At 42.7% G+C, this 26,558-nt stretch overlaps 1 protein-coding gene across 1 annotated transcript in view; it reads right to left on the reverse strand.

The window, feature by feature from the left end:
* The window catches only part of SLC38A1 (solute carrier family 38 member 1), a 47,208-nt gene extending 21,017 nt beyond the window's left edge, over positions 1-26,191 (reverse strand). The window contains exons 1-4 of the mRNA XM_057366165.1: positions 25,939-26,191; positions 17,163-17,375; positions 2,951-3,026; positions 2,277-2,392 (exon numbers count right to left, since the gene is read on the reverse strand). Coding sequence (XP_057222148.1) covers positions 2,277-2,392; positions 2,951-3,026; positions 17,163-17,281 — 311 coding nt within the window. The 5' untranslated portion in view covers positions 17,282-17,375; positions 25,939-26,191. The remainder of the gene's footprint in view (positions 1-2,276; positions 2,393-2,950; positions 3,027-17,162; positions 17,376-25,938) is intronic.
* Between the last annotated feature and the right edge of the window lie 367 nt (positions 26,192-26,558).

Raw genomic sequence — 26,558 nt, forward strand, 5'->3', positions numbered from 1 at the left:
TGGCACTGTTAAGCACGTCACATTATCATGTTTATTTTGCACATCTTATGCCTAGGATATTGGATCTGAATTGATYCAGATGTTCATGGCAGTGCAGACTTCACACTGCAGGAGCCCAGAAGCTGTGGGAGTGGAAATCAGGCTGGGTCTGCTTTGTTAATGCTGAAAGTACTCCCTTAATTTTTCTGCATCTGCTTTTTAATTTTCAGGGATGGTACATGCTAATACTGGATAAAGCAACCTAGAAACTTCCCAGAACTGTGCTACTCAAAAGAAGTGAATTTAAGTTCTGCCTCGTGCAAAAAGCAGTAAAGTATTGTTAGGACTCAAATCACCTGCAAAGCAGAAATGATCCACCTGTGACAGTGCCAGCAGAACTATCAATTTATGGGAAAAAGTTACTGAATTAAGTGTAAGAAAAAATCAAACACTAATGGACTAGGTTTAATGCTGAGATTATTGCACGAGAACAGAACATTTAAAGCAGTTCAACTTCCAAGCATAACTACGGACACCATGTTAGGATCCCATATCTCCAGGCTTCAAAGAGAGCAGTTCTGCTAACCTGCTCACTTAGGTCCTGCTAACTGACTCCCCTGGATCTCAGCTGGCTGCTCTTTCTCAAGGCCAACAGATTTAATGGCATCATAAAGCTGACAGAAACTATTACCCGGTTTTAAATACACACAATGAATTCTACAGAGAACAATGCTGTCATTTACTGTATAAAATCTCTACATTCATGTTTGGCAGTTTTTTGTATAATGTATTGATACAGATCTATACACTCGCTACTCCGTCGAGCTCAATCACCAACACACATTGCTAGAAGTTTCTCTGCTGTCTGATCTACTTCACTTAAAAGAAACTCTATTTTTACATTCTTCAGTACAAAGGCATTTCACTTAACTCTCATGAAAAAAAACTGCTGAAAGAATCAGAAGAGAACAGGATTATACAAAACTACAGCAGTAAGGAGAAACTGAGGCTGCTCCTTGGCTGAGACCCTATTATCATAGAAGAGGTGACAAGGCTGAGAAGAAGTAACTTTTCTTTCTCTCCTTACAGTTGCAACCACCAGAGGTGGGGCATGGGTGAAATATTACATACAGGTTAGAGCACTAGGTAAAAAAACCAGCAAAAATAAAATAAACTCACTCTGCTAACAAAAGATGTAAATTACAGTTCAAACACTTTTCAGCCTATCTTAAAGACAACACAATTCTGAGACATTCTGTGTTCTTAGAGTAAATGGATTAGTTCCTTGGATTATTCCTAGCTTTTACCCAATTACAGCACACTGTGAGCTAGCAGCATGGATCCAGCTATCCTGGCACAAAACCCCAGAGCAGATGGCTATATGTACCACTTTGGCCATCTATTCTGCTTTATACAGGGCTCATATTATGTATTTCCCAAAATACTAAGAAATTACAAAAGTTCTGTATTTCTAGATTCGACATTCAAGAAATGTCATCTCTTTAGAGCAATCTGTAAACTCAATAACTATGTTGAATAGTTGTCAAATATTGTAAATTATTGTATTTCTCCCCTCAATGAACATTTATCATTGAAATCCGCACACAATTCCCAACTGATTTCTTAACAATCACTTTTCACAATGAAACGTCTCACACTGAGATCCAGAATAACACTGTGTCTTAGTCATTCAATGGCATTGTTTCATTTTTAAACTATTAAATTCTCCTTTATAAAAAGCCTTTTTCTTTTTTTTTCTGGAGTTAAGTAGTCTACCTCAGCTCTTTTCTATACTAAAATCTTGGCTATATTTATGTTGGCTTTCAAGGACTCTCTCATAAGAAACTGAAGAAACCGTGGGAGTGAGATGGAAATATTATATGTAACATATAAAGGAATATAAATATTCTTGGTCTAAAAAAGTTTTTATTGCACCATGCTTTGAAGAAAGCTCTGGAGATTCTGTGATACAAGTAAGAACTAGGTACTAGCCCACTGCAACTATTACTGAATATTTTTGATGTCTATGTAGCTTGCGGAGCACAGGAAAAATCACTGTCTAGGTCTCTAGTAAATAACATGGACTCAGTTTTCTCTAGCACTACAAGTAGTGGCTTTTTCCTCAAAAACATTTGACTGAAAAACCAAGTCTGAAATTTGCAGCTAATATTTTTAGGCTTGAACGCTGTACTTGATTACAGATGGACTATAAATCCCTCTACTTGCTGGCAGTGCACACATTCTTTAAACACAGTGAAATTCCATGGAGATCAGCCACTCATCACATGAATACTTACAGAAAAAGGAGAATTCCTGTGTTGGCCAAGGCAAAGGCAAGACCCAAAATCCCACTGCCCATAATTGCATTGCTAAGGTTGAAGACGGACATTCCCAGTGAAGTAGTTCCTGGGATCTGGAGAAGTAAAGACAGATGTGTCAGCAACAGCTTGGAACAGAGCAGGGAAATGCACCTCTGCTTCAAACCCCATGCTTTGTGAATAACAGATGTAACTACTGCTATGGAAATGACTTAATAAAAATTGGTTTGAAGGAGGAGAAAGCGTTGCTGAACTCTATCACAGCTACACTGCCCGACAGATTTTGTGAACTGACGTCAATGGTAAAGGCAGCACACAGCTCATACTGCATTTTCACTTTTAAAGCCCATCTTTCACTGCACCTGAGAAACATCCCAGGCATGTAAGTTATATATGGTAAAGCCATAAGGAACCACCACAACTTCCTGCCCAACACAGGCTAGAGGGATTCCATTGTYTCAACCCAACCAATATGCTTGGAGGTTTTGTTTTGGGGTTTTATTTAAGTACTGATCCCAGGCAGTTCCTACTGGAAACTGAATTCAGTTATAGTTGTGTGTGCCCAGCATTTTTGAAGACAACGTCTAAAGGCCTTTCAAATGCACAACAAGAAATTCATTTTAACAGGGAAGAGAATAGTTAGAGAGACTTACATATTCATCACATTTCTTCTTCTCCAGGTGGCTGTTCGTGAGACTTCTTCTGCTTTCTCGATCCGAAATAAACTTGCTGAAAGAAGTCAGAGGATTTATTTCCAGCAAGTGCTTAGAAAATGTGAACACATTAATTCCATAAGTAGCATGTGATTACAAAATACACAATGTATAAAAACTGTATGAGAAAAGAGGTCAAACTCAAAACTGTTCAATGAGCCAGATTATTCCTCACTGATGCCATTTACACTGGGCATCAATAAAGGCATCACCAGCACAAGATCAGAATAAATGTGCATATATACAAAGTGGTCTTTTAGGCTATTTAGTAAAGCAGCAGAACCAATTTTGTGGATGCGAAAGTAATTTGTTTGCACAGATGTAAGAGGAGATACTTCTCCAGTGTCCTGCAGAGGCACACGTTACTGGTACATCCGTGCTTCCAGCCCCTGCATGTGGGATGAGTGTAACTAATATCACTCTACAAGGCAAGCAGCCATTCTATGAGGCTGAGCAGGTTTATTTATTCCTTTTCCTCATTATCAGACCCTGAAGGTCCCGTGAAGCAAGTGGACAAACCAAACAAGATTTGTTCTTCCCTTTCCTATCGACCCAAGCCTCCTTGGCGCCAGCTCCATTACTTCCTTCCTTGCCAGGCTGGAAGGTCCCAGGCATGTGGCCCCCCAGGCAGTGGTGGTGACCCCTCCACAGAAGAAGGAAGCGTAACAGCATCCTGTGCACTGACTGTCAAATCAAGGAGTTATGAGTCYTAAGTGGGGAACTTGGGACTGCAACTGCTGCTGGCCAGAGACAACCCCCGTCCTCTGCACCCTCCAAGGATTAAGGGAGTAACTTATATTTTTATATGATTTTTGATTCTAGATTATGATTGTGTACTGATATAACAAACCATGAATTAAGATTTGATCCTATCTGCTGAGGATCCAAGTGATTAGAAACCATAAGTCAAATTGTACTATAAATTCTGTATTATGCTACTTATAGACTGTACTGCACTCATTCCACATGTTGAAATCCTGTGTCATTCTAATAATAAATTCTGTGCAACACTAATCATAGCACCCTGCTAAAAATGAAGCTTTAATTGTAACTATTACTAATTACCAATTACTGCCATCATCATTTTGCCAAGGAACCCTACAAGATTTTATCTCTCCCCTCACTGCCGGGTGGCACTGCAAAGCCCTACATTGCCAGCAAAACCGTAAGTTGCCATGTAGGGTTGATGTGGCTGGAGTTAAGAGTAGGAAGATGTGCCACACRTGCCAGTGCTGGCTGGACAATCCTGAACCAGGCAATCTGCTCTGTTGGTGCACTGTTCTGGGCTACTGGATTTTCATGGAAGTGTCTTTCAAAACTCAATGCTGAATTTGTCGTACTGCAAAATTAAACTCTTCTGTGCAGGGAAACAGAATAAACAGCTTTTCTTTCTCTTTATCCTTTACTTGTTCTGTGTCCTTGATGTATCCACATTTAGGAACTTACTGTCCTCCTGTGGCTGCGTTGGCATCCTTGGGATTTACAACACTTCTGATTTGGATGAGCTGTTATTTTCTCATAGATCTTCTCTTCAGCAAATATTTTAATTTGTATAAAGCATTCTTTCAGCTTTTCATCTTTTGAAGGTTTATGCACAATTAAGTCCCTGGCATCGTTGTTAATCCACAGATGGCTCTTAGTCTGCACTGATTAATGCCTCAGCCATCATACATGTTGTTACGATCCAGTTTAAATACAGAAGAGCAAAGAAAGCCAGAAAGGTTCGAAATACACCCAAAATACATGATTAAAACCAAATGAGGTCAGATGTTAGTGCCAAAAATTTGATGTATTTTATTTAGTAGTAAAAGAGGCAAAGAGAAAGAGAGAGAAAGAAATAGAAAAAGAGCTGTGTGTGGGGGGACAGGGAGAGAGTGCAGGGGTTAGATAGAAACCCATCACCCTTTTGGGGTCCCAACGACATCTCATTGCTCCCCTCTGTCCAGTCTTCTGGGTGGTGAGGGTCCCCCGCTGCCAGAGTACAGAATCCAGTGGACTGATGTGCGTTTTGGGCCAGGTGGGAATGCCCACGTGCCTCCTTTGGGAAGGGCTAGTTTGACACTGTCCCTTGCAATACTGTGTGTCTGTTGCATCATCTTGTAGTGTCTGGGGTAGACAGATCCTTTTGTGGGGGCCTTTGATGGGCCATGACACTCCCTCGGTTGTCCTTCACATGGATAAGCTTTTCTGGGGATGAAGGCTCGTCTTCAGCTGGGCTCCTCTACACAGTGGAGGAGAGGCTTTTCCACTCCACACTTCAAACCTCTCTTCTCCCCTACCCTTTGGTCTGGCAGCTGATAGCCCCGTGGAGATGGTCTCCACCCCGAAGGTGTTGAGCATGCTGCCTCTGTGACTCTTTTCTTTGAGTCACTGTTATCTCCATCAGTGGGCAGTCCAGAGACTCAGTCAGGGCCCATTCAGGGCACAGTGGTTTTCTCTGCAGCTTCTGTAACACATTTTTACTGTAATAGGCAAAAGTCCTTCATGAAAATGTTTAAGTCATAAACTATAACATTTCAGCCTCCAACAATCCACCCCGTGACTTAAACATTGTAATGATTTTTCTTCTGATTTTCTTCAGTTTATGGGCTGCCCACAGTGTACAGAGTTGGTGAGTAAGAGAAAAGACAGGAGTAATAATGTCAGTAATAAAACAGTTATTCCAATTATCAAAAATGTAAATTCAATTGCACTCGTTAATCCAATGCTTATTAGTAAGTGCCTCCCACCCTTTGAACCCAAAGATCAGTTTTCCTTATTAGGTAGTGGGTGTGAGGGATTCTCCAATACTGTATTTCTTGGATGCTGACTTAGTATGTTTTAAAATTAAGTCATAGAGTTTCACAGTCATTTTAATTTTTAAATTCTAGTGGGGCGATATCCCCAGGATTAACCATGTGTCAATTGGTCGAGCTTCCAGGGGATCTTCAGCTCCTGCAATATAATTGCAGCCCAGAACAAATGTGAATAACTTTGTTGAAGATGTGTGTCTACATACTTCAAAAGCTATAAAATAGGTTTTTCTCTTGGCTACATCCACATAATTGGAAGAATTTCATAGGTAGCATTTCTGTTCYGCTGGGTAAGTCTTCTAAAGAAATTAACTTATATCAAATTCACAAAATATAGTTTTATAAAGTTTTTCATAAAATAAAATAAAAAAAATAATTCAGAAGATTTTCATACAAACACAATTTTACATCAGGGCTATGTTCTACTTTTCAGGGAATAGATTATAGCACTGTTGTAATTTAATTTTGACACAAAACAAAAACCATAGCTTTATTGGTGGGATTGAAAAATAGGAAGAAAAAAGAAGAAATTGTCTTTTAAATTTAGTTGTATTAGTGTAGGAAACTTCTTTTTTCTTTTGCATTTAATGAGTAGATTGCCCTTATCACACTGCACCCAGAACTAAGAAGCATGCTTGGTGTAGAGTGTGTTAGGGTTACCACATTGATTAGCATAATTAAAAGAAGTGAGGTAACATTAAAATGCCCTTCTAGGACATAGATAATTTAACAGTACATCAAGGATGTACTTACCAGTTGGTAGAAGGTTTTCTTGTATTTTATTTATATTCTATTTGGAGCTCATGGTTATTCTTTCTGATTTAGGAAGGGGGAATACTATTTTCCATGTGACATTATTCTGTTAGGATTCTTTAGTTCACTAATTAATAATTCTTAAAAAAAAATTGCCAAATTATAATGATTCAAAAGTCTTCCAAGGTGGAAGTGGGAAGGCCAACACATAATTGTATGATTTCATATGTATAAATTCTTGTACCAACTTCCAAGATAAAATCAGTTGAAATTATATACACATTCACTTTTTGTCATACTATTTTTTCTGTAAAAAGATAAAATACGCTTGGCAACAGAAATCAAACTTAAGAACACATAAAATGCTTTGAATAATAATATCTGATTTCCCAGCAAGTCACTTGCAATGCAAACACAAACAAATTACAAACATTAACAAACTGACAGTGCAAGCAATTACGGTGGCAATTTAAAAGTTCCATTGGTTCTCAAACAGTTTCATCTCATCTGTTGGTAGGTTCCTATGGAAGAAAAGTAAGAATTTGGCCCACTATGGTGGAAATAATATAAAGTTTTTCTTCTAATTAGGCTTGGTTTGCCTTTGCCTTGGGGAAGGAATTTTAAGGGTTATTTTTAGGGGATGTTGCACCACACAACAGAGATGAGTTTCACATCCCAACAGAATGGGAGTAGTCCAGAAAACACCCAAAAAGGACCATCAACAGAACATCAGTAGCCATCAACAAACATCTGCCCAAGATGCTGCCCTCTGCCAGGGCTGGGGACACCTGACTGGGAGAAGAATGATAAGGGAATCAAGGAGTGAGGACCTAATTAGCATCCAATTAGATCCAATAGAGGTTTTATTTTCCTCCTGAATATTGGTGACAATTTTTGCAACCACGAAGTGATGGGATACTGTTGATTGCTCCATGGATCCTGGGATCATGAGGGGATTCCAGCACACACAGAGAATACAAACCCATGAGACCTCTAGGCCCCCAGGGCTGGTGAGYTCAATGCAAGATCCCTCTGTTTTTTTAATTTAAGGCATCACTTTGGGGTTAATATAAGGTTGATGGTGTAAGTGGATAATGAAAAGAAATCACTAGTGATGGCATAATTGTCTATCCTCCATTCAATATACACACCAAGTGACTACCAAATGCGTTTGAAGTTACTGTGTTTCTAATTGTGATTCTGAGTATTGGCACCTGGTTAAAAAGCAATTGCATGGTAATTTAGTGTGCACCAACAGTCAGTTTTAATGGCAAAAGTTTAAACAAGATTTCCTTGTAGAAAGCCAGAACTGGCAGGTTAAAATCCTGAGGCCGATTCTGGAAAGTATACTGGTAGTTTGCAGCGGCTTACAGGGAAAGTCTTGTTCCCCCATGCTTTGGGGAATTTGGCAGCTTCTTTGGGGGATAATATGGTTCCCCTGCGCCAGGGAAAAAGCAGGTTCCAATACCTGCATGGGATTTTGCAGCTGCTGTGATGTTTGTTTCCTTTGTGTGTGTGCACCTCTGCAGTAATTTGAACCTGCCTGGCATAAAGGTAACACGGGGATGCCCGTGAGATCTTAATGAATGAGTGTTTAAATGTGACTGCGTGTTGGTCTGGTCTGTTTGCTTTTCTCCCTTCCTGGCGTGTGCTATCAAGTATAGGTTTGTGATATCTTTGTGAGTGCGTGTAGCCAACACTGGTGGGCATAAAGCCCTCTCTTCRTGCCAATTTTATTGATGACAAAGTTTTAATATGGGTTTAAAGTCTTCGTCACATACTTAAGAAGGAGGAATACACAGAAATTTGCCTTTGCGCTGTATTCTGCAAAACTAGAAGTTAAAAGGTGGCCCTTTAACTTGTGAACAGTTTACAGAATAGTCTAACTGCTGGTTACAATGGCCAAGTAATTAGACAAAAAAGAGAAATGGCCATGTAATGGGTGTTTGGATTCTGATACAATATTGYGATTAATGTTACACTGTTGGAAAAAGGAGAAGTGGAAGGAAGTACCTTACATAGAGTTGTTCTGTGAGTTGAAAAATAATTTCAATTTATGAAAGAAATGTGGTTTGTTACCAAGAGAGCCTAAATGGTCTATGGTATTGGTTTTGAAGAAAGATAATAGAAATAGATCCCCTGAAAATGGTTGTGTGGAACATGGTGGTGCAAGGAGGTGTCTGAGGCATGATTACGCAGAGGAAGAGGTTGAATTTTTAGTATCCCAGCAAGAAAGGGAAGAGGGGAAAGAGCTGGGGAGCCTCCCGCAGCAGGGAATGAAGAGGGAATGAGTGGGCACATTGAAAATAAAAGAGGGTTAAGACCAGGGACAGATAGAACCCAAAATAAAGTAAAKGAAAGGACTGGGGAAAGGGGGGATGATTCACACCCCTCTCTGGCAAGCCGTGAGGACGGAAGGGCTGGTTACTGTTAAGGTGCCATTTTCAGTGACAGATTTAAGATCCTGGAAAGAACTAGCAGGGTAATACAGGGAAAATCCTGAGAAAGTGGCTAAGATCTTTGAGACTATTATTAGAACTCAGGATCCAGACTGGCTAAATATTCAAGGAGTATTGGATTCTTTGTTAACCCGGGGGAAGAGAGTTTGTCAGAAGCAAAAGAAGAGGCTGAGAAACTCCACATTCAGAGTGCTCAGCCAGGAACTGTGGAGCAGCACTTCCCTCTAGTAGATCCACAGTGGGATCCAAGTAACTTAGAGCACAGGGTTGTATTTGGGGTAAAACATGTCATCCCAAAAGCTATAAATATGTCAAAGTTATATCAAATAATCCAAGGAAAGAATGAACCCCTTTCTGATTTTTATCAGCGACTCATGAATGTAGCAAGAAAATGTACTAATCTGGACCCAGAAAGAGAAGGGGATGCGTTCCTCTTGAAAACATTATTTGTGGGGCAATCAGCTCTAGACTGATTTCAGGAAAACCTGAAACACTGGAGGGGGAGGAGTCTAGAAATATGAACAAATTATATTGATATCACCTGGGAAGTTTATAATAACTGAGAGCACATTAGAGGTGAAAATGTCATAGCAGCCATTAAAACCCAGGGGGAAAACATGGAACAAATAAGCAGAAGTTTGAGTGAAGCTTAAGGGGTGGACAGCTCTTGAGGAATCCCAAGGAGGAGGGGTTCCCTTGAAACCCAACAGAGGGGTGGTCCTCAGAGCAGGTATCTGGGTAGAAATTGGTGTGCAAAGTGCAGACAAGAAGGTCACTGGTGGCTGGACTGCCCACAGAGAAATGGGCACACCCCTGATCAAGCTGTAACCCCTCTTGAATTAGATGAAGCCTGAAGGGGATGGGGGAAGCCACCCCCCACCCTGGTTACTCTGATGTTGGGGAATGAAAAAGTGGATTTTCTGGTAGATACTGCGGAAACCGTCTCTGTTCTAAACATGTGCAAGAGGACTTTTAGCCAAAACATTGTAAATGTCACAGTTGCCACCAGGAAAAGTGAAAGCTTGCCATTCTTTCAACCTCTAAAGTTCAAAATAGGTAAAACACGGTTAGCTCACCCATTTTTATATATGCCTGAATGCCCAATACCTTTGCTTGGAAAAGATATTTTAAATGGTTTGGATGCAAAAATAATACTTAAAAATGGACAAATACAAGTGTGTATTCCTGAAAGTAAAGCCCTGGAATCCCAGGTATTCATGCTGTTACAGCAACCAGACAGGAGGTAGAAAAGGCTGTCACTCCATTGGTGTGGGCCAGCAAGATTCCAGAGAAATCAAAAGCTGCAGAGCCAGTAAGAATACAGTTGAAACCTGATGCAAAACTGGTAAGAAAGAAACAATACGCTTCAAAGTTAGAAGTTAGAAAAGGATAAGAATGCRAAATTTTTACAGCATGGACTATTAAGGGAATGCAAGTCAATAAAAAACTCCTATCCTACCTATAAAAAACCCACATACTAATGAATACAGATTAGTACAAGATCTCAAAGCCATTAACAAAATAGTGCAAACCCGGTGCTAGCAAACCCCTATACACTTTTAACCACAATTAAAGAATCTGATTAATGGTTCACTGTTTTGGATCTTAAGGATGCTTTCTTCTGCATACCTATCAACAGTGAAAGTCAATCCTTGTTCACTTTTGGGTGGGAAAAGCTCTCAAYGGGTCACAAAACTCAATCAACCTGGACTGTTCTTCCACAAAGCTTCAAAAATAGTCCCACTTTGTTTGGAAACCAATTGGCAAAAGAACCGGAAATACGGAAAATAATGAATGAARGAATCACTTTGTTGCAGTTTGTTGGTGATATCCTGATTGCTACAAGGACTAAAGCAGAATGTGTTTAAATTACTGTAAGTTTACTAAACTTTCTGGGACAAGCTGGTTACAGGTAAAGAAGGCCCAAATCACCGAAGAACAAGGCTTATTTAGGGTGTAGTGGTCTTCTCTGCAGCTTTTGCAACACAGTTTTGCTATAAYAGGCAAAAATCCTTCATGAAAATTGTTAAGTCATAAACCACAACATTTCAGTCTCCAGCACATCACAAACCAAACCAGGGGATGCCACCAAGTGTCAGAGACCATTTTAACTGTAGGTACATTAAGCTGCATCTTAAACKGAAACAGACAACATTGAACACAAACGGCTGCACTGCTGGTCCTTTCTCACAGCAGGGAACATCTACTGGGCAGCGATGTACAGTTCAAACTATGACTCAAGATTGTGCATCATCTCAGTACATCCAGTGGTACTCAGGCTGGTAATAAATCCATGAACTTGTAAAGACAGAGCTTCAGCAAACCTCCCTACTGCCCCAGCTGTGGCCTAATTACTGGTGATATTTATGCTAGTACAGCTTCTAAGGCTATGCCAAAATCATAGCAGCTATAATGCTGCTGACTCGGCTCCACAGCTGACACACTGGGCCTTGTGTCTTTAACATTTTGTTAAATCAAGGCATAGCTCGCAAAATGCAAACAGTATTTTAGCTGTGGTTTTTTGCAATTTTAACTTCTACCCATTGGTCTGCTCTGATTTCCTTTTTATCAACAAAAAGGAACTATAGTCTTCTCCTTAATATTTTAAATACTAACTTCAGCAACTAATTTGCTGCAAAATATAGACATGATGTCGGATTTACCAGCCCTAACACAGTTGGAATAGATGGCTGAACCTCCCCCACCGTTTTAAGAAGTGAAAAGCAACCACTTCTAAGATAGACTGATCCAAAAGTAGCTTTCCAAAGCTCACCTTGTGGGTATTTCATCCTCATGGAATAAAATCTCAACCTGAATCAGAGCATGTGCTTTTTCATGTCTGTTTAAAGCCCATCTCTTGAACGCAGGCAGCAGAGTGTGAACGGTTTGAAAAAGACATTCCAGCTCTCTCTCGAAACACCCTGCAGGCAATTTGTACAGGCAGAAGCACAGAGAAGTTTTGTCTCTTTTGGATTTGTAACTGCTGCTGGGAACATCTGTGGACTTTGCCTTCTTCTGTCATTTATAGAGATCATGTGTCATTTTAGATTTTGTCAGAGTTATGACAGAAGTCACTAGTCTGTTCACCCCAGTTCTGCTCACCCCCCTGCAGCCAGTTCCCCCTTAATAATTACAAAAACAACAAATTTGTAGATACTATTATTATTGCCTTCTGGTATTAAAGTTCCATGAAAATTATTGTTAAAAAACTAATACACGATAAAGACAACACTCGAGTAATGTTGCTTGAACATAAAAGCGACCGTGGGACTTTCCATTAGAATACTTCTCACAGAAAAAACAGCTTCTGCAACGCTGGCATCTTTCATGGCCAACAAACATGTTATTTCCTTCTGGATGGGACTCAGAGGGAACAAGTCTGATTTGATAAATTGATCCAAAGTACTTTCTTCTGAGTTAGGCTGGGCAACAAGCCCACTCCATTATTACTGTAGAACTCATCTGTTGCAAGCTGGGCTCCTCCCCCACCCCACATTTCCCATGTCACGCTGCATTTTTCTCCATTTACGCTGTGTGATGTGCACAGGAGGGCAGGGTCAGACATGAGAATGGAACTACTGGGCTCTGAAACCATGAGGTACACAGCATTGAAACCAGTTTTTTTTTTACAGTAGGCTTCCCAGCCCCTTCCTCCCAGCCCCTGCACAGCTCAGCAGCGATGCAGTACGGGAGGACGTGGGGTCTGCCTGTGCTGCATTTGCTCTGCAGGCAACTTAACCTGCAAGGCCAGAGGAGAGGTGTGCCTTGGGACAGTGCTTAGCACAACCATACCATATGAAAGGCAATAAATACAGAGTATTACTGACCTTACATGAAATAAAAATAAAATTTATAAACAAAAAACTAGGGCAGAAAGTAATCAAATGAATTCAATTAAAAACAATTTCCCCAAGATATTGCTTTTTATAAGCATTTTTTTCATTTCAGGATGTTTTTCCCTCCTATAGCATGAAAGGAAACATACATCGGAACACTGGAATTTAGTGTTAAGCTGAATTTTTGTTAAATTTAGTTAAGCTGTGCTAGGATCTGCTCTGCTTAATAGACATGCTTAGAGAACAAGCTATTCATTGTCACAGAATGTTGTCTATTTGACCTTTATGAATATGACACAAATTAAGTGAAACGCCTGTTTATGCTGGCCTCTCCCAGCCCTCCCAAGGATCAGAGACCACTGTGAGAGGTGSTGTGGCAATGCACTGCAGGACTGTCTGTGCCATCAGAGCCTTGAGACTCCCTGACAAGTCTGAGATCCATTTGCACCATTTGTTGCCTTTACTTTGTCAAATGCTTTACTCATCATTAAAAGATGTAATCTGCTCTTATGCATTTCTGCTTTCCTGTTGTGTTTCCTGTGTCACAGCTGAGGGTGAACAGACCATACAAAACTCTTCGGATACAACAATGAAATATCCTGGCCAAGACAAAATGAGCTCATCCTTGTGATGCATGAAGCCTCACAGCTGACTTGGAAAAAAATATTTAAATCTAATTATTTTCCTAGTTTGATTTAGTGCAAAGTAGAAACTTAGCCTTATTGATAAAGTGTTTTAAAAAGGATGATGTTAAACTATGGTTTCCAAATTTAATTTATTAAAGGACTTCAATGAGAAATGTTTGATTAAGGTGATACCCCCAAGCTAACCACTTCGGCTCAGCAGAGTTAGCCAAAAACCATTTAACCATCTCAGATACATTTAAACATAATTAAATTAAAATGATATTTTACAATGCCTTAAACATTTGCTAGGGAAAGCTAGTTTTGCCAAGATGACAGAACGTTATCCTTAGGCAGTGCTTCTTAAACTGCATGCCAATTTGAGCAGTGGCAAAGATTTCCAGGGCAGGCAAGAACAAGAAATATAGAAGAAAGCTTGATCTGACTTACACTGTGAAACTTGGACCAGATCTTGGTGTACCTACAAACAGCCTTGTCAACTGAAAAAGGGGTGCTGATAACTCACTAGTAGCTCTAAACCAAGACAGGCATTGAGACATCAGCTTCCTGGGGGCATTGTCATAGTTACAGTTAAGGAATAAGTTTTCTAAATACTGATTTACAATTATGTGCAGAGATCGCAAAGTTTTATAGCCAGGAGACACAGTTAAAAGTCACCAAGTCCATGTCTGGATTTGATGCAAATCTCTGAACTGACTTCTCAGAAGACATTCCCATTCAACATCTGCATACAAAGAAAAACCCCTCTCAGTACAGACTCTTCAAAACAACATCTCCTCCCTACACATTAGGCCCAGAAAAGGCTGGTAAGCCAAAAGAACATATTAGGATTCTTTTCCAAGATCAATAAATATTTGGAGTTACAACCAGATTGTGAATCCTCTTCTGCCTTGTGCACCATGTCCAAAAGACCCTTAAAAACTTTGCTCTGCASTGAGCTTGAAAAACTATAAGCTGGGGGAAAAATGTTTAAAGTGAAATACAGAGTGCAAAATCAAACATGTTGAAACAACAAAATAAAATAAGTTAGTTGAAAATTACAGATCTAATCTAAAGCTCAAGTGAAATCAACAGAAAAAGTCCCACTGATTTTGATGGACTTTGGAGTTTTACAAGGCCTCACATCATGTGCCAGGCAGCACAAAACATGTTATTCCCTATGCCTGTTAACCTCTTATTGCATGGAAAAAAAGGTGTTTGCCAAAATAGCAACAGAAAAGGACTAACCACATCCTTTCAGGATGCGCTCAGCACAGGTGCAGAGCAGGATATCCCCGCCTGCTCGTCACCCCTGACTGGCCTGGAGGTGCTCGCACAGGGCAGCAGCTCTGGGTGCCTCAGTGACAGCCTCAGGGGGTGCTGGCACGGCTGCACTGCTGACAAAGTGCTGCTGCACTGGAAGCTGTGATCTTGAAACTCTTGGTTTGGACACGGAGGGGAACATGAACAAACTGGGATATACAGGGCAAATAGCCACATGTGGGGTGCAAGTAGCTGACCCATGAGTGCCCTGGCAGAGGTGCAAGAGAACCTAATAGGCTCTGTCCTAAAGCCAAATGATAGATCTTCCTTCTGCAGAGGAAGAAAGTTCTCCAGAAAGGAACACAAATTTGTGGAGTATGTAAATCTATCCAAAGAGCCAGAGCAGCAATCAGAAATTCTATCTCAGAGTTTCTGGCTCTCTTTCTTCACTCYGCTTTTCTTATTCCCTTTGCAGACAGTCTGGATCCAACCCAGATCTTGCCATGCTTACTGCATCCCAACTCCACAAAGAAAGCACATTGTGACCAAAGGACCAGGCACACACAGCACGCTCCTTCCCCACCCTCCAGGAACATTCAGAGACATGCAGCGCCAACAGGGTTTTTTCCCTGTAACAGTTACTGGTGGTATCAGCCAAACTGCTGGGGTGAAACAGCCAGCCCGGTAGARCCACTCCTTGTCTCAAGGATATAAATCCTTGACAGGCTCCAGGGAGTGAATTTGCCACTGTCGGCCCCTAAGCTCCTCTTTTTACAACGTGAACCAGCAGGAAAGCAAGCAGGTTCATACTGGAACTGTTTTGTTTTGGCAAAGTTGGAGGGATTTTTTGTCTTGCCTTTGCTTTTTTTTTTCCTCTGGGTTTGGTTTTTTTTTTTTTTTTTATCACAGAAGTGGTTTGTGTTTCGTCTTGGCACTTTCCATCAAAGCAGTTGCATCAGAAAATTCCTGACCAGCTCTAATCTTCATCAGCACAGCTGCGCTGCGGTCACAGCACCACCCACCCTGCTGGCTGCAGCCCCACGACTTCCCCAGGGCGGGCGGCGGGGACAGGTTGGCACTCAGCATGGGTCCCCTGCTCTGTCCCATGGTGGGGACAGGCTGGCACTCAGCATGGGTCCCCTGCTCTGTCCCATGGTGGGGACAGGATGGCACTCAGCTCAGGTCCCCTRCTCTGTCCCATGGTGGGGACARGCTGGCACTCAGCACAGGTCCCCTGCTCTGTCCCACGGTACGGCTGGCTGGCTTTGCAACATAAATGGTGTGGACCATGCTGGGTGCTTATTCCCACACCTGTCACCAAGATCCTTGTCCACCCCCACCTCTGAGTCCCGTGACTGACTCTAACCTCACTTGGGAAAAAAAGCTCTGAATTTTGTTTTAAYACTAGAAAGCAAATTTCTCATGTAGCCTCAGAGAAGATGCTGCCAAAAAGAAGAAAGGGCAAGTAAAAAAGATTTTTTAAAGACCATAAACATAGGTGGTGGCAGCCCCGCAGCAGGGAGAGGAATGATGTGCAGGCACAGGTTTCCAGCACGGGTGGATCCCTGTGCAGGTACTGACTGGCCCTGTGCTCCACCTTGGCTTGCACTATTTGAACAGGAAGTTTGATCAAAACAGAGCTTCCTATTTTACAACTCACAAAATACAAACAGGGTCTGTCAGCAGGTCTTTGCTGTAAACTGGATGGCTCAGCACCTGTTGGAGGCTGGCAGGAAGGCCAGGAGAACTGCYCTCTGCTGGAAAAGGCTCTTCAGAAAAGACTGCAAGCTTACAGAAAAAGCCAACAGCCTTATAATTGTACCGATAATAATTGTAACTAGTAATTTTCACCAATATTGATGCATTTTTTAAACTCAATCTGARTTAGGTGTAAGCCTCTGTTTTACTATCTTCTTGCCACCTCTGCCTCAAATGAGCAAACTGCTGCCCAGTTTATCTTGCCAAATTGCAAATACAGACTGGAACTACATTTGCTACCAGCCGCACCAGCTGCAGCTCCCCAGAASCCTGGATGCATGGAGGTGGCCAGACAGGTTAAAACTGTCATTTCAGAGATCAAAGGTCAACTAACAGACTTGCCCAAAATTATGCCATTGTATTGTTATTACTTCTTTGCTGTGTGCAAGCAGACATTTCAAAATGTTGGCTTTTTTGCTGCATTATATGTTTATGAATTTTATTAGACTAATTTGAAAGATTCAAAATGATGAATAAATTGCTACTCTGTTTGCTTTATCTGCTATTGCAGCCTATGCCCAACAGATGTTATGTATGAAATTCAAATTACATCTTCAAATGGAGCATGACTTGGTAATGAATAATTCAAGACATATACTGAAAATTAGAATGCTGTTTTTAAACAGTGTGTTTCTTAGCAGAGGCAACGTCAGTGGAAAAATACTCACCTATTTATCTGGCCATTTTCCACCTCTGTGAAATCATTTGAATCATTGCTGATGTTATCATCTTCAGGGACAGTCATATTCTGCAATTCAGTCAGTTCTAATCCAGCTTTGAAAGGCATGTTGAGCGAGGAACTGCGCCTGTTCGAGTGGTTCTTCAAATACTAATGTTTGGTTTGTATCTTGCGAGTAAACTGCAGCCACAGTGTCAGCAACCTAAATAAAACAAAAGAAAAAAATCCACGATGTACACCACCAACCACAGGCAACGTCACCAGAAGAAACCAGCGCAACCTGCGCAGGAGGGACCACCCAATTTTGTATTGTTAGACAGACCTCAGGTTATGACCTAAATGCACTTGGTGCAGAACAGTAGTAACCCTGTATGTCTTAATGAGATCAACCTCACCAACCTTACAAATTTACCCTGTCCTGCAATCAATTGCTGAAGACAGTATTTAAAAAAAAAAACTTGTAAGCAAACCAAGCCCATTTGTTTCAGAAAAAAAGATTAACCTGCTACAAATCAAGGAATAAAAAATATTTGTATGTCCAAGTCCCAATTCGATATTTGGATTTTGTCTTCCATATGTCCTCCATTCTTAACTGAAAATATAAAATACATGCTCATGCTGATGCTAAGCAGGATAGAAAGAGGGATAGATTTATCCCAATACTTTGTTCTACTGTGTTCCAATCTGTTAAGGATTTTTGGGAAAGGAGAAGTGCAGAGGACGCTTTGTTTAGTTTTTTATAGGGGTAAACTCATTACGAACAAGGAGAGTAACACAAAAAACCCCAAATCCCGAAGCTCATGTATCAAAGAAAGAAAGAGTAAAGTATACCTTGTGTCGAGCAGTTATTATCTAGAGATCAGGTGATCTTTCCTCTGATAGATGTGTTCCACAAAATCACCGAGAATAACACCAAAGGCAGATCAGAGAAGCCTGCTACAGTGACATACTTCCTCATCAGCATTGCAAATCAACTGAAAGACCAATATTTTCCGGAGTCCAACCTCTCGGCTGAGCTACAACTCCAGCGTGGTAGTGAGGCAACAGCATGTTACTCACAAACAAGCTCCTGCACCACAATACTCTCAATTCCCATTCTGTGAATGAGTTTCCTGCAGTATTGCCAAACAACTACTCAGCCCGGAGTACATGGTRTATCTTCAGATGCCAGATTAATCTGGGGATATTTTTAAATCCTCAGGGCTACCTTAGAGCCATCAAACTGCTTGCATGCAACCAAAGAGGCTGGAGCATCCCCAGCTCTTGCAGAGGGAGAGAGGAGGATGTAGTTCACTTGTTCAGTTATGACATCTGCCTGTTTCACATTAGATTTACAGAAGCTAGTACTTCTGTTTTACACCACATCCCTACCACGAAGACTGCTTTGCAAACGAGCAGCTTTTTCCCGGTAAATACTTTCTCCGAAATGCCATTTTAAAATTTACATGTGCTCTTAACAACTCCTCAAGGGCCCACCCTGTCCAAACTTCAGCTGCCAAGTTTAAATGGTAGCCTGGAGGCTAACAACAGGGCAGGATCCCTTCTCTTCTCCTGAAGGAGCAGCTGGGCATGTGATTATGGCAGACAGGACCTGGTGCAAGGGTAGTTTGGGGCATGTGAGCTGGGTACTTTTCAACTCCTCTGCAAAAGAGATTTCCACTACAGATACCAGCAGAAAACTGCTCAGGTATTAAAATGTTGGCACAGTTAAATGTTAAAAAAAAAAATTGATTGAGGCTGCTGATAAATAAATGCAGACTGGCAAGCAGAGGGTGGTTTTAGTGTTCTGGAACAGTCTTCCCAGAGGCTGCAGGGATAAAATAGTCTACCTATTTTGGAAGAGAAGCACGATCTTTTTATAAAAGGATAAAGCCACAGGAGACGGCGACTGCTGAGGTGGCAAGGACCAAGTCCACTGAATCTTGCAGTTTCTTGTGACTATGATTTCCTAAAATAAACAATTTCTTAAGAGACCAGGCAACCTCTGTACCAGGATCTGTGTCCCCTGGCATTTAAAAACCTGTGTAAAGGTTYATCTGAGATTCAAGCAGAGAAGCTTTTTCTTTGGGCACCATTTTGCCCAGAAGGATTTCCAGAACTGCTTTGACATTGCCTGTGCTTAATAAATTCCCCATTAAGTGTTTCAAAGGCTGGTGCTGAAATGAGCAGCTGTGTGAGGTGTGAGGTAAGCAGAGAGCCGGGGGCACAGCTCACTGATGTGCGGCCCCAGCTTTACCCTCGGCCCCTCTGCCACCGAAACACTGCACGGCCAGACCAGCAGGAGCACAGCTCCCTGCTTTGTTCCCAAGGATAAGCACAAAAGTGACAAGCTTTGTGATTCAACCAAAACTCTGCTTCTACAGAAAATTAATTGAATGAAGCACTTGTCACAAGGACGTGTAGTGATAGGTCAAGGGGGAATGGCTTTAAACTGAAAGAGGACAGGCTTAGTTTGGACGTTAGGGAGAAATTCTTTACTATGAGGGTGGTGACACACTGGAACAGGTTGCCCAGAGAAGTTGTGGATGCTCCATCTCTGGAACAGGCAGATAGGATAGGACTTTGCACAACCTGGTGTGCAAAGGTGTGCTTGCCCATGRCAGGGGGGTTGGAACAAGATGATCTCGAAGGTCTTTTCCAACCCAAACCCTTCTATGATTCTATAAGACAGAGCAAAATCTTAGAGCAAGCTGAAGCACCAGCAATCATTTCAGCAGATTCCATGTTTCAGTCAGACAAGCTGCCCCTGAAGCAGCAGGACAGTGGGCACATCTCTGAACATGCCTCACGTTCTTGCTAGCATAAGGAACCACTAAAACAAAACCCTGAAACAAACAAACAAAARTCTTGAATGAAATAATGCATTCCAAGCACTCCCAAGTATGAGAAAACCTGATCTCAGTGTCAAAACATGAGGGTGAGGAGAGAGTGATGGGGCTGGGAACTGAAGTTTTCATTGCCATGGCATGAACTCATCACAGATCTTTAGCAAAGCAAAACMAACATGTCCTTAGCACCTCCTCCTATAAAATTAATATGATATTAGTGACATTAATGCACAGTTTGTGAAGTGCTTGAAGATTCAGAGACAAAGGGTCATCCAAGTGTGATACCTGGAATAAATCMCTATGCAAATCAAAAAATTTTTGCAATGGTAACTTTATCTTAGAGATATACAGAAAAAAACTTTGTCATTGCTAATTACTCTGGGCACCCTCCACAGTCAATGGAGTAGAGATGGTCACATGAGTTTCATCCCCAAACCACCKACTCTAAACTTCAAGTTCACCCATGTGACAAATTGCAGAGTCTAAATAAAATCTAAAATCCCAGAGGTTAGGGTTCATGCCAACCAGCTTCATTCCTTTAAGTCAAGTGTCCACTCCAGGCCTGTCCCTTGGCCTCTCTACAGCAGAGCCTGGTGCTGCTGGAGGACAACCCATGCTGATCCATGGGAGGGGTCTGCAGTCACATGGAGCTGCTCTTCCCTGCTGCTTTTCCCCAAACAGCTTTGTTTGAAGGGGAGATTCAATGCTGGGACAGCTCAGCTAAGCCAGTTGCCACCTCAGGTATAGGTGCCACTAGCGCTATGGGAAAAAAACCAAAATTGCTTCAACTAATAAAAATTCACCATATGTTGATGCAGAGTGATATTGGAAGCATCAGGGTAGTATTTGTACTTTTATGGCCTTTTCATTCAAGAAATGTCACAAAAGAAATGCAAATAAAAATGCTATGTTGGCATTTTTAGAGCTCCTAGAGCTCCTAGGCTGAGCTTTATTCCTAATTCACGCTGAAAGACAGCAAATAATCATGTGAATAGTGACTGCAGAACTCCCAATCACCTCAGCTACTAAGCCTACTACTCTGTCCAGCCTTAAACCTCTCAAAAGGAAAACTTCCAGAGATCTGCCATCTAACTTCTCTTTCCAGATGCACACACAGTAAATCATAAAGGACAAATCAGACTTTTGCTCTCACTTCAGATTTTTCTGCTCAGATGGGCAAACACTCCTTCTTGAAGAAGGAACCACCTGAAGAGAAAACTAGGAAAACGATAATGACCCTTCGAAAGGAAACTCAAGGGTCTGTGTTTGGTAGCTGACCCAGCCCCTCGGTTTAGCAGACAAAGCACTGCCCTGGCCTAGGAGCTTAGCTTTCTCTTTAAACATCCCATGATACGTCCTGTAAAACCCTTGTAAAACAGATAATTTATTTGTTGTTCCTTGAGGAATATGGGAAAGGTTACAACTGGTCACAACTTCAGGAGGACTAAGACATGACACAGGAAGATAAAATGAAGTTGTTTTTTTTCAAGGACACTGARACCTTCACAAGCCATTAAAACACATTCCAAGAACTGTGATCATTTTCTCTGTTGACTTCCGAAACATAAAAAAATCCCTGCAACTCCAGTTTTCTGGACTGTTAAAATTCCTCAAGACTAGTAATGGGATCCAAAATTTTGTATTTAAAAGAAATATAATACAGACAATCTATCTTTATTTCTTCTGGTTCATGCATAAATCCTTTCTAGGCTGTACCCAGAAGAGATGTAATCTGAGAAAACACTTCACTGGAAGCTGTGTTTCTAAAAGGAATGTCATCACTCCTGGTAGTAATCACGCTGGCTTAATTCACGTGTCATTTTTTTTCGTATCCTGTAAATGATTCAGGTCAAAAAGCATCATCTTAAGGCACATGGCTGCCCAAAAGCTGACCCAATATGCGAGAGGCATTTGGGCAAGTGATCGAGCTGGACAACATCCTGTCCATCTCGGGGTATGGTTTTCACACTCCCTGGGCCCTTCATTCACTGTGAGCTTCCTGCAGTCAAACTATCTTGGGGTCGGTAAATATGCAAGACATACTAAGCACTTTTAACTATGGAATTCCAGATAATTTGCTCAAAAGATGAAATGTGACTCAACTTTCTTCTCAAAGGGAGTTTTGCCAAGAACTCCTCTTAGTTGGTTACAAGTCATCAGAACCCAGCACTTGAGTATCACACAAGCTGTTTTTATTCCTGCAAAGCCTGAAATGCGGTATGTCTTCCTTTGCTCATACTTTTGAAAGTTCTTTCAAAGAAGAGCAATATGACCAGTAAGAAACCATGGCTATAAATAATGAAACACTGAGCCTGAAACTCTGSGTAAGGACTATTCACTCAAATGACAAAAAGCAAGAATAGGCTTTATACGTAACAGTATCACATTGGGAGGCGGGGAAGCAACTATCTCCTTTTCGTTCCGCATTAGTGACACCTGACATGAGGAACATAAAGCTCCAGATTTACTTCTCATCCACAGGAAGGACAAAATGGAGAGATTAGAGAAGAGCCACTGAGATAACAAAGAGCCTGGAAATTAAAGACTGACTCACATCCACTGAGCAAACATCTGCAGCGCTTGAAATGTCATTGCCTCCAGCTCCTCAGCTCTGCCCCTCTGCAGCAGGATGCAGCCATAGGAGCGGTGGAAGGAAGCGGGTTCACCCCGGTGGTGTCCCGGCTGGGTGCCACAGAGAACCAACGAGGCGGTRGCACACACGTGTCCTGCCCATGGCAGACGGTGCCAGGATGAGGGCAGTGTGGTGGCCCGAAAGCCTTCGTGCTGCTGCAGCTGCTCGCCCGGTGGCTGCAAACCAACACCTCCCACCCCCAGGCTCCTCTCTCTCACAGCCCCCACGGCATGCAGGATACAAACAGTTAAAAGATAAGGKGGAGGGCGGAGAAAACAAGTGACAGAAGCCTTGGGAAGGAAGCTCAGAAAAGGACGCTATAAAACAGAAGCGATGAGAACAAATGTGGATTTGACAACCTTTCTCTTGGCAGTGCATGACCTTGTGCTGCAACAGGAAAATGTCTGTGCTCTGCCCCATCACTCTCCACACTGCCCTTCCATGCTGCCACAAAGAAAGAGAAGACAGTCCCAAATTAAGTCTCAACAGGCTACTCAGCTGATCAAAGGCAGGCAAATAAGAAACGATAAAATCCCAGTCTGATTCACCCAGTGATTCATTACTTTAGGCAAAACACTTAAAGATGAGCCATAAAGGAAAATGGTTTTAAGTACATTTTTGTTTTGAGCCCTTCCCAGTCAATTTGAGAAAGGCATTTGGCAGAGGAATATAGTCACATTTTTTTCCTAATTGTATTTATTTGTGAAATCCTCTTGACAGTCTTGGTTTTCAGAAGAGATCCCACAATGCACCGCCACAAATAAACGCACCCCTGTCTTCCACAGAAAGTGGAAATGCTGTTCAAGTGGGGCTTTATAGCTCACTGCAACAAAACACACTATGCAGATGTTTTTGTAAGGGTTAAATAGCAGCTCTGAAATTCCCATTTAAATAAATTTTGTACTACAGAAGGAAGAATCCTTTGTATAAGTTCATGTGTAACTCACTTTCCTTCTGCCCCAGCTTGCGAGTAATTTCTCTGCCTCGGTTTTCTTGATTGTAAGAGASTCAGCAATATTTGCCTGATAAGCTTAGACAAATATTACCAGAGTTAACTGCAAAACATGAAAAAGCTGCCATTTTTCCCAAGAGCAGCTGCTCAAACTTCTTGGATTGGATTAAGGTCACAGCAGTAAGTATACATCAGAAAGGAAACTGAATTCAGGCTTAAAATATTTAAATATTCCCACAACATCTCATTTTCCGTCCCAATACAAACTTTTAAATGATGGTTATTGTCATGCTACTTGCTACACATTTTCCTACAGAAATGAGCAAAATGCTGAAGAGAGAGAGGAGAGCACAGGAGGAAGGAGAGTCCCATTTCTGCTCGGTCTGCTCTGCTCTTACCCTGCTAAAGAACAAGCTCCCAAAACAGCAACCACAGACAAAATGTAGGACAGAGAGGCAGGATGAGCAGCTGCAAGCTCGAAGGCCGAGAGAGCCCAGCCTCCCCTTCCATCCTTTAAAACTCTTGTAAAGAGCAGGATCTGGGCACGAAGGACGGTTGATCCTCCATGTTTTACGGCAGACTGCAGAAAGCCTCAAACAACTCGGGGGATAATCCCCTGCACGGGTAKGTGCAGCTTGGCGCTCACTGCCAACAACTCCAGCCCATCCTCACCCAGGCTGGAGAGCTCAGTTGGTCCAACCACAGCATAAATAGTCTCAAGTGACAAGACAGAGGATGCTGCAGTGTGCTTCAGTCAAGTGCTCTCTCTATGGTGCCTCTTAAAAAGAAAAAAACCCGACCTTCCAAAAAAGTAAAGTCAAATAGGAGTCATTCAGTACGACAGTGAAGCAGATCCCATTTTAGTCAGTGAATTTCCACCAGGGCTCAGCAGAAGGCCTCTCCTTACCAGCAATATGGCAGTTCGGAGATATCATCCAGGTTTTGCAAAGCAGATTTCAGCACCATTTCGGCAGGGGTTGCTAGCCTGAAAAGGGTACTTATTGATACCTACACCATTCAGCAACAGATGGAATACTCTTTAGAGGCTTTTTAAACAAAGTTGGTGTTTTGGTAGCAAATGAAGTAAAATTTAGGTGGAGGATGCTGCRTCTTTCTTCCCTTGTAGCTGTTTTTACTCCTGATGTATGAAGGTTAAACAGAGAATGTAGGGGTGTTTTTTCTTATTTCTGGAATATATTTTATCAACTAACAAGTATTTTTTTCTTACACTTTACTTTTAGAACAATGGCTGTTCTATATTATTTTGCCTTTCAAGCACATCTACAAGCCAAACAAACCAAAAGRTTAACGAAACACCGCAAAGCACAGGTTCCCATTTATAATTTGGATTAGAGGCTGGTAGAAATGCCCAGCAACAATGTGGGACGCTGAACAGCCTAAGGACACGAGGTGAGTTCAGCTGGTGGCACAAGGAGACTRTCGCTTCACCTTCCATAAAACAAGCTGCCAGATCTGGGGTTTATTTCAGTCCTTCCAATGTCACAGAAAGTACGGCTTTACGCACCTCACCATCTCCTCTTTCACACCGAGAGAGACATATCCTAGCTACAGGTTGCATTACGAACTCTGCGAAACAATGGAACAAGCCCCCTGCCACAAGAGCGAGCTGGACGCACACACACGTGAGCCAAAGCACACCCGACCACTCGCTCCGGCCTCTTTTTGTTCTCGCCTTGCTCATTAAAAGCGACCACCTCAGCTGTTACTATGTATTTACGGGCCACGCGTGCGCGCCATGGGCCCAGCCTGCATTTTCTGAATACCAGAAAATACCGACCCCAYGGCAGCGCTGGGTTTAAGGGAAAGGCAGGAACCCGTGGGGGCTGCGGCACCCGCGACCCGGCCGTCATCAGGAGCAAACTCAATTATTACTAATTTTTTTTTTCGCTGCTAGAGGCAGCCCGTAGCCGCCGACTGCCAGGTTTTGTTGTATTTCTGGGGTTTTTTGTTTGTTTGCGCGTTTGTGGGTTTTTTCCATGCCCGCCTCAGCAGCCGGCTAGGGCAGCATCGCCCCCCGCCTCCGGCACGGCAACGCGCCCCAGCCGCGGGAGATRCCGCATGGCCGCCCCGTCCCCGCGTCCCCTCCGCCCCGCCGRRCTCCGCCAGCCCCTCCCGGCCCGCTGCGCGCATTTTTAGGTTTGCGCTGGGCAGCATCGCGGATGAGGAGACACGTTTTGCGGGGCGCGGGGGAGGGCTGCGCAGACGGCGGGGACAAAGCGCGGGCGGCGGCGGGCTCCGGGCTCCGGCCCGCGCTGCGCGGTCGCGGCGCCGAGACAAAGGGTGCGCGGGGAGCCGCGGCCCCATCGCTCCCATTGCAATAGCTGCTGCCTACCTTCCCCAGGAGCCGCGGGGATCCTCGGAGAAGCGATCCACCCTTTCCGCTGGGAGCCGGTCGGAGCACCCCCACAAATAATTACAGAGATAACGGTAAAATTAAATTTAAAACCGAAAAGAAATAACAAGAAGAAAGAGGGGTGAGGATGGGTGGAAATTAAATTGGCGAAAGGAAAACGGCGAGGCAGATGCCCTTCCTCCTCCCGCCGCGGGTATGCTCATGTGGAGGTGGGCGGGCCAGGCGCGGGAGCGCGCAGGACGCGGGAGCGMGCTGAACCAGGTGCTGCGGGCACAGAGCCCCCGCCGCGCCGCCCCGCGGACCGGCCGCTCACGCGTGTCCGAGCAGGGACCCACGGGCCCCCGATGTCCCCAGCTCCTCGGCCGCATGGACGGAAAACAAACAGTTTTTGTCTATTTCTTTTCACTCCACTGTTGGCCACCGGAGAACTCTTCTGGCCGTTTTTTTTTAAATACCTACGGGAGATCTGGCATTACCGTGTTACCCGATTTCCGTTTTTGTCATGCAAAATGTGTATGCTGAAAATGCCTTTTGTGCAAGCGGTCAGAGCATTTCCTGCTGGGGCAAGACACCTTCCTCAAAATCAGCGGGGAATTCGA

The sequence above is a fragment of the Malurus melanocephalus genome, unplaced genomic scaffold (genome assembly GCF_030028575.1).
Source record: "Malurus melanocephalus ecotype Western Australia unplaced genomic scaffold, MMel_1.1 scaffold_60, whole genome shotgun sequence".
In the NCBI taxonomy this organism is placed as follows: Eukaryota; Metazoa; Chordata; class Aves; order Passeriformes; family Maluridae; genus Malurus; species Malurus melanocephalus.